General features: G+C 38.9%; 1 protein-coding gene across 1 annotated transcript; it reads right to left on the minus strand.

Moving 5' to 3' along the window:
- Positions 1-1119: 1119 nt before the first annotated feature.
- On the minus strand, positions 1120-15078 carry mlxip (MLX interacting protein). Its single transcript, XM_054611458.1, is given in 18 exon segments — positions 1120-3370; positions 4327-4394; positions 4396-4454; positions 5112-5235; positions 5343-5470; positions 5619-5726; positions 5969-6084; positions 6163-6268; positions 6488-6594; positions 7296-7896; positions 8791-8885; positions 9063-9152; positions 9289-9460; positions 9994-10035; positions 10168-10257; positions 10446-10531; positions 11100-11206; positions 14476-15078. Coding segments are annotated over 18 exon segments (2547 nt in total). The 5' UTR covers positions 14799-15078; the 3' UTR covers positions 1120-3245.
- Positions 15079-15232: the final 154 nt, after the last annotated feature.

The following is a 15232-nucleotide window of genomic DNA, read 5'->3' on the forward strand; positions in this document are numbered from 1 at the left end:
TTAAACTTAAACGGCATTGCACAACACGGAAACTCTCTAGTAGTGAATACACTAAACTCTCTCTCTCTCTCTCTCTATATATATATATATATATATATATATATATATATATATATATATTTTTTTTTTTTTTTTTTTTTCATGTGTGTGTGTGTGTGTTTTTGTGTGTTCAAATCTAATTCATCTCTACTCTGTGCTCTTTCTTGTAACTGCTGCAGTCATCATCTTCCTATGCCTGCTCAGTGCAGAAGCAGCCTGCAGACCTGGGAATAAAATCGGGGCCTTGAACTCAACCATTCGGCTGATGAGGGAGGAGATACGGACCGCTCTGTCCCACCTTGTAAGCTTTATGGTGCTTCATTAAATCAGTTTAACCTACAAATAAAAGCAGCTCCTAATGATATTAACATGCAGGAGTGTTAAATATCACTTTTTTTTTTTTACATGCATTAACTAATTCTAAAATCTGCATAAATACTTGTGATGCTCTGATTAACGATTAAGTAGCCCACAATTTGGCTACTTTTGGGGGATTATATTATCACGCTGAGACTGTCACTACTTAAACTACTCTACATCCTCGGGTGTTACTCACTGATGTGGTCACCTCTATAGCGTACTGATCAAGTCCGTCTCCTGCAGGCTGCACCCGGACTGCTGTCCAACACCTCCTGCCTCTCCCACAACATGACGGAGCTGGTCGTGCCGGAGCAGCAGCCCTTCACTGCTCACCACCTCACCTCCTTCCGCTGCTACATGCTGAAAATGTCAAAGCTGACACCGGAGCTGTCAACCCAGCTGCGGAAAACAAGCCAGCAAATGCAGGATGTGGAGCGTCTGATGAGCGGCAAGGCAGTCCAGAGGGACTGCAGCCTGCCTTCCTTTGAGCAGGAAAGGGACCATTATGTTTATATCAAATGTATACTGGAGCTTCTGGACAAACAGCTCATTGAACCAAAGTTTGATTTCATTGCTTAGTATGAATGTTGCATTTATTTAAGTTACCCAGCTTTCAATTATTTAAACATTAAATGTTGTAACCCTGTTTTATATGGATGAGAAAGTAAACTTGTTCTGGATGTCATTGAAAATAAACCAAGTCAATATTTTTCATTTTTGTAGCTTTTATTGTGATACAAATCATTTAAGGCATTTTAAAACTTGTATCATGAACTTAGGATGTGAACAAAAAACACTCCGGTGCAGAATATAGAAAATATATTTACTTCTTGAAACAATTGAAATAAAACTCGTAAATTTGGGGAGAACCAATATGGACAGATCAAATCTGCAATGTTATACTGTACATCATCAGGTACAAACCCCCTCTCACAAAAAAAGCAAAAAGTTGGAAATCCAACCTGGTATAACATACATTTCCGTAATCGTATGATGAGATAAGAACAAAACAAATAAAATTGCCACACAAATGCCAAGCTGAAGTGGAACATTTGGGCTTTCTGTCAGAAGTCATAAGGCTTCACTGTAATGTGTTCAATTTTGATGACTGCTTTTCCTGTGTTACTGTAAATTGAGCAGTCTTTACATCAACAGGTCAATTATTTCAAAAGTAAAATAGACTATTAAAACCAATCTGCAATTCACAATAAAACACTTAAAAAGCTGCACATTCATCAAATAAGAACTGTGGTGCCATTTACTACTCATAGTAAACAGAGTTTTTGTGCAGAAAGGAAAGTAAAAACACAAGTAACGAAATCATTGTCTGCCTGAGGAGTGCTGAAACACAAATAATAAGAAAAAGCCTATATTAATTAGCCTGCAGAGATCATGAGTAAGGGCACTTTGACTTTAAGGCTGAACTCAGACATGGAAAGTTAACCTGCACATTGTCCAATTCTCAAGCAGTCAACAGAGCGCTCTGTCAAATATGATTTCAGAAACAACAACAATGAACTGAATGGACGGGTAGACTACTCTTTCATATGACATTTGCTCTGTTTATGTGTGCTGCATCTTTTCACATGGCATACTGATTGTTTCTCCAGTGTCTATGATTAGCACACCTTATAAATTAGTGTAATTAGGAGGAAAAAAACTGTTAAATCAAACCACGTGATGTAATCTGTACCCTTCTACAGACATGTTTTCCTGCTGTAAAGGACCCTGACTCAATTTGTTCATAGCTGAATTGAAAACAATTACACTGACAAGGGCAGTCCTGAGTGACCAACAAAGAACAGGAAACATCTACAACTACTGTGCATTCAGCTAAGATCTTGAATCACTGTACATGTAAATATACTGAAGTATATAAATAATCTGTACTGCTATTTCAGGTATGCTCCCTATGAGGGCTGTAAGTAATATCCCTCCATTATGCTGTGACCTGCCCAGTAGAAACCCATGTATGTAACATACTGTATTTAAGATGACTGCTTTCTTGTACAATTTGCAGTAGAACCTACTGGAAATGGGCAGAGCAAGCAAAAAATGAAGGAAGATGTTCAGCATGGGTGGGAACCCACCAAGAAAACACTATTGTTAACTGTCTAAATAACATTCACCTGAGTAAATGAGGGATGGAAAAGACAATTATGGTCTCAGCTTTTTTGTAATAATCAAGCACAGACCAGTCCAGAAGAGAGCAAGTTTCAGACGATCCTAGACATTCTGATGTGAAACTTTCTGGGAGGTATAAGAGCTTCCAAAACACATAAACTATACAGCCAGCTAGTCCTAAAAAAATCCCACATTGATCTCCTTGTGAAAAAAGCATCCTATCCATAAGATTTGTACAACTGAGAGAGTACATATAATGAACAATCACACAATACTTCCCTTTTTAACACAATGGTTTGTTTTTACATTATAAAAGTGATTCTAATTTAAATATATTGTTCAAAAAGCAAACAACCAGTACCACCTTCCACCAAAGTATTTAGAAACTCTTCACCTAAAGCCGTTGATGGTAGTAGTAGTTGTTGTCATTCAAATAAAATATCATAAGAGCCACAGTTGTTAGAAATGTAATGTCAAAGGTGGGGCTCCCTGTGTGCACCATTCCCAAGAATCAATATACAACCGAACAAATGTATGACCATCGTACATACAGAGTAAAAGTAAGCCAGACCTAGCTTGCATTTCTCATTTCATTTATTTTTCAGGGAAGTCATGCATCTGTGGAAGACGTGTTGACCTTGCTGAATGTCTTTAAGGTAAACAGTGATATGTCATTTTGATGATTGCTGTTAAAAGGCTCATGTGGCTTCTGGGTCACCTCATCACCTCTGAGAGCAAGGCCACCCATCTGTATGTGTGACGGCGTGGATGGCTTCTTCAGGCAGCAGGGACGGATCACTAAGTATGGACGTGGTTGTGCTCAGCTGGCGGAGGCTACTCAGCACCACTGAAAAAAAGAAACCACATTTTAATAACCATGACATGACTGTAAAACACAGCATTTTGAAGCTAACTGGCGTGCCATGTATCCTTAAAGAGTGCTACACAGTAGGCATGTAATAGATTCACAATTCTTAAAAGTGATTGGGCAGCTCAATAACGCTTCTATAACTCAACTACTTGTAATAACTGAGTGGGAGGAAACCCTAAAATCTAAAGAAGAAAATCTCTTTAGGGACCATTTTAAATGCAACAAATTGTTATATTCAATGTTTTAGGAAACTGTGGGCAATGTGTCATTTATCTAGACTTTTTCATAACCTCTGACTTTAACACTCCCAGGTTTTCCAGTATGCATAAGAACCCTGTAGGCCATGCTACCAACAGTGACTCAGGGGAATTCTTAAAATTTGACTACAGGTCATTCATTGTATAATTAAATCTAAGGGGACAACCCCTCTCAACATGGAGTAAAGTTGGAGTGATAATATTCTAAATTCTTAGCAGTTTACTGCAACCCATCCTCCAATGAGCAGCTAAAACTGTGACTTCAACGATAGAGATCTTTTGACGTCACCTTCATTATCAGATCCACTAAGTGTCCTTGCCAAAGTCTGACTGAGCGAGAAACAAAGGCGTATTATTTTGACGTGGAAGTGGAAGGTAAAAATGATTGGAAAGTGTGATCATCACTTTATTTGCCCAAGAGATTGAAGATAGAGTGATTTGATGCATCATTAAAAAATGAGATGCAGTGTTGAACTTGATAACAGCTTTACCCATACAGAGATAGTGACAGATAGGAAGTTGAAAACCTTGAGTAATTGAATTGCACACAGTGGTGATCTAACAGTTTGAAGCTGTAAGAAAGTCACTGCTGGGTGGCAAATGATCCAAAACTTCTAATAAGACTGTCTGTGTTTGTTTATGCTGAATGTCTACAATAAATAGTCCTTTACTCACTGGGTCTGAGAGCTGGAAGGGAGCAGTGACGATCGAGCCATTGCAATGTGGTCTGACACAGCTCTGCTGCTTGTAGTTGACACCATCCCATTGAAAGACTCAAAGAGAGGCTTGATAACGATACTGAACTAGAACGGATGATGGTCAAGGATCAGTTATAATGCAGAGTGAGATGAATGAAATTCTTCCTGACCAATTGTTTGAGTCCCAGAGTTATAACACGCACATCTGTAGCTTGTTCCGCTACAAGCTTCATGCTTAAATCTGCAGGTGGCCTAACCTGAAAAGTATGAAACTAACAAAATCAGAGATTGTTTTGAAATAAGAGCAGTACTGCATATCGTATATAGGGCCAAACATTAGGTGATCTACCAAGAGATCCTTAAAGCCCTGGACCACAACAACATGGCTACTGCATTTTGGAGAAAACAACAAAGAAATTTTACCTTATAAAATACAGTTTGACTGGAAAAAATTGTCACTGTAAATCTTTTGTCATTTGTTATCATATTTTAACCCTCTAGGCACTGTGGCCACTCAATAAAGTTTTAAAGAAGTCGGTCTATTCGAACCTTCAATAAAAATAGCTTGGTTTTCTTTCGTGTGTTAAAGTGTTTCAGTTGTGTTACATTTACTTTCTATTAAGTCTTCCGATCATCACATAAATTCCTTCTGTCATGCATCAGTCTGATCTGAACAAGAGGTCTGCACAAGCCAAATGCTTACACAATACTCTGTTATTAATATGAAATATACAGTGTTAGAGCGCCTTTATTGAAGGATACAATCCAGAACTTCCAGTTCTGAAGAGTGCGGCTCTTAACATAATCATTGAACTTCTCCTGCATTTGGTCAAAGCGATTTCGCCTGATGGGGACTCCTGTCACAGGCAGCTGTTCCTGACAGGAGCTGTTGTTAAGCAGTGAGAAGAGACAGAAACAGTTGAGAATGAATATGTTGAGTGCAAATTCTGTATATCAGAAGAGGGGTGACGCATATACAATGTTTTAAGATACCTAATGGAGGTGTTTATCTCCTCTATCTCCTCTCTTAGTCTCTTGACCTCTTCCAGCATCTGCTGCCTCTCCTGTTGAAGCTTCCAAATGTGATCCACTGTTTTCTGCAAAGTGACTGCATTACTGATCTAAATGCATAAAGAAAATACATTTGGTCGGATGGGAAAGAGCAAATCAAATACTTAGAACTATATATGAAGCAAAAACTGTGCACAAACATGGCCAACAATAGTGATGAATCTATTACGGATGTTTTATGAAGACACACAGACTTACATTTGATTGGGACTTTAGAGTGGGAACCAGGTTACAGAGGGTTTTAAAGCCAATGTTTATGTTTGATCGTCTCTTTTGCTCAGCAGATATGTATGTTGTCCTCCGGCTCTGTCACAAAACAGTAGTGGAAATATTAAACACAGGCTTACTGTATCTTAATTCATTTTTAGCATTGGGGTTTATGGCTTACATGCTTTAACACAAAATGCCATTTAATTTTCATTCCAAAAAGATTCAACAATTGCCCAAGCCTGTAGGGGCCAATATGTCATTCAAATAATAATATCCACACAAAAATGTATCGAACACACAAGCAAACCATTTATGTTAAGAAACATAAACACACAAACCTGATTTTGTTCATTCTTTACCAGAGATATATTGCTGCTGCTGATCAGTGACTTGGGACTAGGAACTTGATCTAACCCATGTGGTGATCCTTGATCTGATCCACTCTGACTGTGACCTGGAAAAAAAACACAAACTTGTAACAATTTGTCGGCCTGGAGTTATGATGTGCTCTCTGGGTAGAGTGAAGGCTCACCGACACTAGAGGAGGCTTTCTGACTTTTGCGGCTGGGAGACTTTTCTTTGGGGACAATCGGCTGGGGAGACTTCTGTGTCTGAGACAAAACGTGAAATCCAGGAGTCTGAGATGCATGAAAAGAGAACAAATAGACAAGAAATTAAAAGAGGCGCTGATATGCTCTTTCTACAACTTTGTAACTGATCACCTAAGTTTTAAGATTAGTAAAGTTTTAATTGCACACTTATGAATTATGCACATCACAGAAAAACAAACATAAAATGTAAATGTTGGCAATTCAATAATGTGAGGACCCACGGTGGTGTAAGATCTGAAAACATACCCCTCCAAGTTGAGAAGGAGTGATGACCACTCCAGTATTATGGACCACATCTGCTTTAAGAGGCGATGGTGTAACAATTACTGCATTGGCATGACCTGGAAAAGGGGCTGAGAGGGTGAACATTGACAGTAAGTCAGTTTAATGTGCTTTCATACCTGAACATCCATGAATGAGTTATCATTTATTACAAATGGGTTTCCTCTGCCTTTTTCATCTTTCATCTGTTTGGAAAAGTTTTAATCTAATATCTTTAAATTTAATTTTACAAAGATAAGCTGTTCTATTAAAAGGAAAGCAAGGGGCACCCTCGTGGCTAAGGGGTTGAGGTTCCTACCATGGTCTGCAACCAATTGTAGAAATGATTAGCCTTATTTTATATTCAGACTATATTAGAGCTAGTATATCAAGTATATCTACAGTTGGATTCTAAAATTCCAAAATATATTATTTAATTAATATTGATTTAATTTATTCATGTGATTTTACAGACCACAATTAAAATGACAATGTATTTTTTTGCTGCAGGGATTATTTTCCTCAATTTATCCAAATACCAATATAGTTCCATTGTAAATATATCAGCAGATGTTTTCTTCTGTGCTTGCAAAGACATTTTCAGGGGTACAAGCTTCAGTGGCTCAGATTTGAGCACAAAAATGGTTGTGAATCAATATGACTGAAAAAGAAAGGCTTGAGCGCTATCTTGTGGGGATTAAGTTAAAGTAACAAAGCTCCACCTATAGATAAACAATGTTAAATGCTCAATTTTAGAACCAAAATCTTGATCTTGAGACCAGAAACGACAGACCTGTGAGGATGAGGTGGGAGGGGGGGAGGGCGTTAGCAGGAGCAATCCTTTGCACAGGGCGGTTTTTGTTGGCACTGGATGACTGAAAGGGGCGAGGCAGGGCAAAAGTCTGAGGGAGTTGGACAGGCGTGGCAGGTAATGGAGACAGGGACTGAAGTTGAGAAGAAGGAGTTGGAGGTTGTGTGGATATGGACGTATAGTCTGCAGCGTGGCTGAAGGTGGTTGCTGCATTGCTGAGTTTGACAGTGGAGGAGGCCTTGTGTGTAATCACAGATGGTTCTACAGTCTCATCCAGTGCTGAGGTGTTGTCCAAGGGCGATGGAACCATGGGTGCTGCTGAGGCAATGTCCTGACCTGGAAGGCACTGTACCAGAGGATCATGGGATAATGATTGAGAGACAGAGGAAACTGCTGCTTGATCTCTGGGCGCCACCTGCCCAGGAAACAGAGGCATGTAGTTTTGTACATAGGCTTCAGCATCACCACCACCAGCACCACCACCACCTGTTCGACTGGCTTGACTGGCCATGGGAGAGGGGATCGGCAGGGGGCCAGGAGGGGAGATGTTGTTGCTTGTGAGCATGGACGACATTAACTGGGCCTGGCAAGGGATGAAGGAAAGGGAACAAACACACTCAGTCTCTTCTTATAGTGTAAAAGGAAACAGTAAAGACGTAGCTCTTTGCAAGTTCATATTAGCGAGAATTGTATTTTGTGCTGGTTAAGATTATGAAAAAAAAAAAGGGAACATCTTCAAAAGCACAACCTACTTGCAATAATGAAAACTTTCAGTTTTTATTGAGATGGGAGTGTAGAGACAAAAGACTGACAGAATTGTGGACAAATTCGGTCAAACTAGCAGCATTTATATCAGTCTTTCTATTCACTCAGTTCATGTTGCAAAATGCACATGTTTAAAGCCTATGTTTTATTCTATAATATCATTTTAACTTAACATATGTACATGAACATGCACTTAACTACCCTAACATGCTGCAAAATATGGCTTTGGTCGGGCTCCCAGATACAGTTACTGTTGTCTTTTTGTTCCCAAAAGTAATATATTATTATTGTTTTATTTACGAATGTGTTTTTTTATATGTTAAAAAAGATATAATATAATGATAAAGGTCAGACAAGGACCTATGGTGAAGCTGCATTTATGGACCCAACAGAAAATATGGCAAAAGATTACTTCTATGAGAGCTCCAAGGAGGACTACGGCATGAAAATCATTCTCAAAAACAAAGCAATTTGAGGAGCAAGTCAAGTATGAAAAGTGCTTTGTAAATAAAGTTTGGAAATATTATTATGTTAAAACTTTTTGTGTAACTACATAAACACAGAAAAATGGTAGAAGATGTGGCGGAAAGCCTCACAAAATGACCAAAAAAACAACAAAAAAGTATTGCATCAAGGAAAACTAACACAGTCCTTGAACAAACTCTCCTGATGTTGGTGTATGTTAGGAGCTGTGCCTTGGGTTGGTGTTTACCTGTGATTGAGAGCTGCTGCTGGGTTGAGGGGTGACAGATGGTGCAGTGGGTAAAATAGATGTGAAGGTGGGCTGACGAAGGCTGTGAAATAAGTCTGGAACAAGAGTCTCTATGTTAGCTAGAGGTTAGTAAAACAACACTACTTTTTGTGTTAGGTTAAGCCGACTGCTTTAGCTGAGTTACAAGAACATGTGCGCTTGATTCCTGTAAAGTGTGCACTATTAGTGTGTGTGCAATACTACTGCAGCTATGGGTGGTGCCCTACTCCTACCTTGCAGTGGATCAAATGAGTCCATGAAGTCTAGGTTTGGTTGTAAAGGTATGAGTCCTGGTTGAATCATGTCTGCGTTCCCTGCATGGGCTGTGGAAGGTAAAGAGTCAAAGGTAGGGAGAAGTCATGTCAGTGGTGCTGACAGCAAACAAAAGACACCAGTAACAAATCAATTGTAAAAAAAAACAACTATTGATTTCATAAAATAGACTAATGATTTTCTCACCAATCTCTCTTGGATTAGGCCAAGCTATTGGCTGGTGCGAGGCCAACGTAGAGAAAAGCGTGTCCGAAAACTCAGACATCAGAACATCCATGTCAAATAGGGGGTCCATCTCCATGGGGGGAGGTGTTTCATTGTGCCTACGAGGCAGGCGGCGCACAGCAGTCTCTTCATCCTGATAAAAGGAGACACGGAGCATGTCTGGAGAGACTTCCCCAAACAGCGATAACTGCTCCTCTGGTCCCTTTGAGTGTTAAAAATGCAACCACCAAGCCAGTTAATCACACACAAGCATGCAGTGTTGAGTACAGCCAACATGGGCTGGCACTAAACTAATCAACAACACTTTGTCTCCACACTTCATGCACTTGACATACATCTGAGTCTGTCATTAAGTAACAAGCTAAATCAAGTGAATTAGTCCAAATAACTGTGCTTGCATAGTCAAAGGTGATCCATTACAAAGTATGTAATTATATTTTTTTATTTATTAGTTTATTTTGCAGGGACAATGCACACCAATCAACAGTCAAACTGTAAGTGAGCCAGATTTAGCCAGAAAGGCTAGTTTTCATCTGCTGTCCCCAGGGTGAATAGTTTAGCATGAGTTCATTCCATTAATATTAACATCTGGTTGATAGTGATAGTAATGTTCATGTAGGAACTAACAGCATGTTGGTGGGTTGAGCATGATGCACTTTTGCATACCTTCAGCAAGCTTGAGAGGTCATCATCCTTGTGCTTTTGTAACTATAAAGAGAATGTGAGTGCAACATTAGATGAATCTTAATGTTTTATGATCAAACAAACACATATGCAAAATACCCATAATCCCCCCTGAACTATTACAGTGCATTTATAAAAAATGGAACACTACAATACCCTTTTTTTAAAGTATGTTCTCCACTTGTGGTATTCTCTGATGACAATTTCAATTCGTCTTTTCCAGCATTTCCCATCTGTGGCACTGCCCTGCAGAAGAAAGAGGTAGACAATCCATAACAAACACACAACACAAAAAAAGGATGTGACAAAGGAAACTAAACTAAAATGACAAGTAAGTGCTTGAGAGAGTGAACATTAAATTATATCCATGGGAGGAAAAGAAAAAACACAATGTCACTACTGCTATTTGAATACATTTACATTTTTTTCTTTACCTCTGCAGGACGATGGACGTCCAAGTCCATATTTCCATCCAGGGGAGTTGCAAAGTGACATACAGGGTTCTCCCTTTTTTCCACATCTGGGGGTAGAAAAAAAACTTTAAAGTAACCCCATTTGAATTTCAACTTTTAACAGGAAAGTAACATTTACAATACAATTAAACCTAAATTAACATATATTGCAGCACACATTGCTTACAGTGGACAAAAGAATGGTCATAGCTAAGCTTGTAACTCAAGAAAAGCTTGACCCAGTTCGTGTTTATTTTTGGGATGCCATCAGTCAATGTCACAAAACTGCTTATGGTATGTAAACAAACCAATACCAGTGCAGCAAATTGCAAAGACAGCATCAATATTTATCTTGAAGTAAAAGAAAAAACAGAACCAAGCTCCATACTGTAATTTAAAGAACATTCTGCTGGTGTACTCTAAAATTGTAGATTGTTTTAAACATACACATGGGAACCAAGAGGATTAATGGTGATATCAAGGATCCTAAAATGGGCAATGTGTGCAGAAATGTAGATGAATCAATATACAGAATCGGATCTATTGAGGAGTCTGCCCACCACTTCAAACTAAATACTTTAACAATAACAATACAGTCTACACTCTATGGATACTAAATTAAAAAGGAACTCTTACACTGCATATACCAGGCCCTCCATATGGCGTTGTTGAGGCGGATCTTGTCTCTCCAAAGCAGTTTTAGACCTCTGAAGTTTTTCCATTTGGGAGATACCAATTTACCACTGAAAAGAAAAGAAAATTTACAGTGAAATAATCTCACAAGACATTATATGAATCAAATGCAATGGCTTAACTTGTGTAGATCAATATCTCTACTATAATTAAGACCCTTAATGATCATGTTGATCTCATTTGTGTTATTAGCAGAAGAAACCTGATATTCTTAAGATTAAAAAACAAACAAATTCAATAGACTTTATATTCTATCCCACAATAACACAACAAACAAGGATTTTTTAAAAGTTTGTTTTATCATCAATCTATTTTACTCAACTTAGAATAACTTGACACCTGCAGGAAGAATGTTGTATTTGTCAGAATCATTTAAAATGTCACATTACAAACCTGATTTTGACATCAATACTGATGCTTGACAATGACTAAAGCCTTAATACTTAATGAGGGTGATGAGGCTTGCCGTAACACTGAGCCAGCGTACATCACTCAGTAAACGGTAAGAGAGCACCAATTGGTGACCAGAGTTACATGTCAGATGACTGTTTCACTGACGGATCGGGCCGAATGTGGCTCCTAACGCCAATACACAAGGCTCTTCAACACCATGTCTATTTTACAAATTACCAAAAAAAGACATTTTAAAAGGAAATTTGAGATTAAAAATGTTTTTTTACTTACTTAATTTTACTTTTTTGATGCTTTAGATGCTTTATGGAAAGCACTTTGAATTGCGTTGTTAGAGAAATTGCTATATATAAGAATAAGTTAAACGTCTAACTGAGTGTTTTAACACTTTTGCATGTTAACAGTTAGCTGCATCAAATTATAAAAATGTTTAAATTACATGACTGAAGTTTATGTTTCACTTTAACAGGACAGGAGAGAATGAGGTTCAAGAAAATTGTATTTCCAATCTGTTTTGAGAGAAAAATGTTTATCCCTATCCAAAAGGGTTAGCTCACAGTTTCCCTCTTTTCATCCTTCCTCTCCTGTTACACTCTGTCCTTCCTGTCCAGCCTTTTACATCGTTTGTGTGCTTACTTTTTGTATTAGTACTGTATTAGTCCTTGGGAGATGAAAACGTGGTTTCAACTAGTGGGTAGGCAGTCCAACTCAATGCAATGAATAAATAAGAGCCAGTATTATAGTGGAAAACATTGTTCTTGTTTGGAGTAAAGCCTCTCTCTTGAACATTTCCTCTGTGCTTCTTCATTTGGAATGAATGACAACAGCAGAACAGTTACTGGTAGTAGTGCTTTCCAGGCCTATAAATAGTCCGCCCGATAAATCCAAGTGGGTGCCATTAGCAAAGTCAGAGGGAATCCTCTGAGCAGCTGGCTCTTCACCAACTCTAAAGTAACACAACAGCTGTAAACAGAACCATGGGTAACGTGAGCCCAGCATTTTCTTTTACAACTCACCTCTAAAAGGCAGGGTTGGTAATCTTGAAACTAGCAAGAGTGAGCTAGATTTTTTAAATTATTCAACTGAAAACCCAGTCCAGCACTGCTAACTCTTTTCCAATGAAATTAGCTAGCAGCACTAGCTCTGTTAAGTTGCTAAATCCAGCGAGAAAGTTCCAAAGTCTGCAAAACAGACAGCCGGTCTCTTCAGACCCCCCCTCCAAAGCCACTCCCACAAAATGATCATTATGAACGTAAACAACCAACATTGATATTGTTAGTACTCACAGCTGTCAAGCTAGCAGCTTGTGGAAGACTCAAGTAATGAGCAATGAGTGTACGGACAGAATACGTGAAGGTAGACAGTCAGGTAGACCGAGGTAGTTTGTCCAATCATTACATTTGGGCCGAATGAAATTGATTAATAATAATAAAGATAATTAAGATGACCAATCCTGCCTTTAAATATATTGTTAAAATCAACTGTATTTAAAGCCGACTTTCCATTAGCACCTTTAAGTTTGTATCGTAACAATTATACTTCTTTAACATTGCCTGAAGCCTATAAACTTATCAACATCAACTATCCTGGTTTTTGTCTTCGTTTGCCTTTTCATGACACTGGGCTGCATTATGAAATACTTCTTTTAATTATCATCACTCTCAGTTTACACAATGAAATACTAAATACTCTTTCATGCTGTTTGTCAGACTACCCAAAATATTTATGGACATTTAATTGAGAACTGTTACCTCCTGAGGGTCAGTTCTCAGTATTTGTCACATTTTAGAGACTAAAAGAAAAATATTACAAAATGAAATTGACTGATAAGTGAAACAATTATTATCAGAGGACCAGGCAGATCTAATAATGTGAAAATTGACTAAACAAGCCTGGAGTGGCACCTGCCAATATTCCAGCACAATCAAAACAAAAATCTATTCTGTCATGAAAGAAGGCATGTTTCCGGTCAGTCTGATATCTGATAACATGGCAACTTTGGCAAGACATGCTTAAATTCTCCTGGCAGCTAGAGTTACAGTTGATCCTTATTGCTTACTTAAATTCTTTCACCCTAAATTAGAGCAAAGATCTCATTTTCAGGAGCAATAAGAGTGTCATCTGAGCTCAGCAGGCCCTGGCTTCAGTGCTCACAAAGTATCAGTAGAATCCCACATACCAGTACATTTCTCGTGGTACGTTATATATAAACACAAGATAAGCTTTTAAAATACAATGGATTGTTTGGGATTAAACTAGTGGTTTCCAACCTTTTTGGCTCAGGACCCCTTAAAATCAGTATCAAATTCGTCAGATGGCTTACACAAATAACTGTTTGGGGCCCAAAGAAGTAATTTATCAAAATTGAAATAGAAATATAAATTTGGCAGAATTTTTTCCCTTCTTCTTTCGTACCCCATGAATCATTTCATGACCCCCCAAATTGATCTTGTGACCTTTAGGAAGGAGTCTAAACCCCTGGAGAAAACTATTTTACATTACATATGTTAAACCAGGCTGAACAGCAGGAAGCTGCCAATGCATTAACATAAATAACCTGATAATGTTATCATTCATGGGGGAGGAGTATTTTATCTGAAGACTTTTGTTTTTTCATTATAACTGTAATACATCTAGGCTTTGAGTTAGAATCATATAAGTAAAAGTATTTTTTTTGTTTACTAGGTGCTATTGGTACTTTAATTGAAATAAAGGGTAGAGTAGGCCTTCTTCCAGCACAATCATGAGTGGTCAAGCAGGAAGTTAAGTGAAGAGAAGACTCGTGACAGCAATTTCCCACTAGTGTGTCCCATGCCTGACTTTTTTTATCTGCACAGGACTGAAGTCAGCTCAGCTGGGTGAAGAAATGATACATGCAAGGTGGCTAGATGTGTTTAAAACAACATACCTGTACGCAAGAGTCATGCACTCAAAGAGTTTGGTCAGAGAAGCGTCAATGGAGAGCAGTGACATCCTCGCATTGCCAAAGTGATAGGTCTGACAGGTCTGTTTGTTGACAGTGTCGAAGTCGTAGCCTTTCTTCGGAGGGTGCTCGATGTGGGGCGATGACACCATGAAGTGTCCGCTGTGGATGACCTGAGACTCCAGCCCGTCCGACCTCCTCAGGACCAGCAGCTGGGTCTCCGAGTCCGAGTCGTCATCCTGCTCCTGCTTTATGCTGGCCGACGGGCGACGGTACGTGAGCCGTGAAGACATCTCTCCAGTAGCCATCTCGGCGACTCAGCCAGACAAATAGCTTCTGTTAGCCAGCGAGCTAGGACAATAAACCTCCCCCGTTCATCAGGCTCCCCAAGAAGACGCGGTGTCGTCTCTGTTAAAGTCTGTCAACTTCCTGGTGTGAAGTCCGAGTTCTCGGTTCACTCATTTTTTTTTTTAAAGCTGCTGGTAAATAATGGCCAAGTGAACTTGTTGTCTTGTTAGTTGACGTAGCTGAGAGTTGCAGCGACCAGCTGACCAAAGAAAAACAGCTCGCAGACTCCTTTCTGTCCGAAGCAGGAAGTTCCTGTCCTACAGCGCTTCTGATTGGTCGGAGTCAGAGCCCCACCCACCGAGGAACTCAAAATAGACCTTGAACGCAAAGGTTGCAAATATGTTATGAGCAGTTTATTGAGGTGGTACTGAAAAGAGTTATTCTGCAAATGTGA

This window comes from Anoplopoma fimbria, chromosome 13 (assembly GCF_027596085.1).
Source record: "Anoplopoma fimbria isolate UVic2021 breed Golden Eagle Sablefish chromosome 13, Afim_UVic_2022, whole genome shotgun sequence".
NCBI classification, from domain to species: Eukaryota; Metazoa; Chordata; class Actinopteri; order Perciformes; family Anoplopomatidae; genus Anoplopoma; species Anoplopoma fimbria.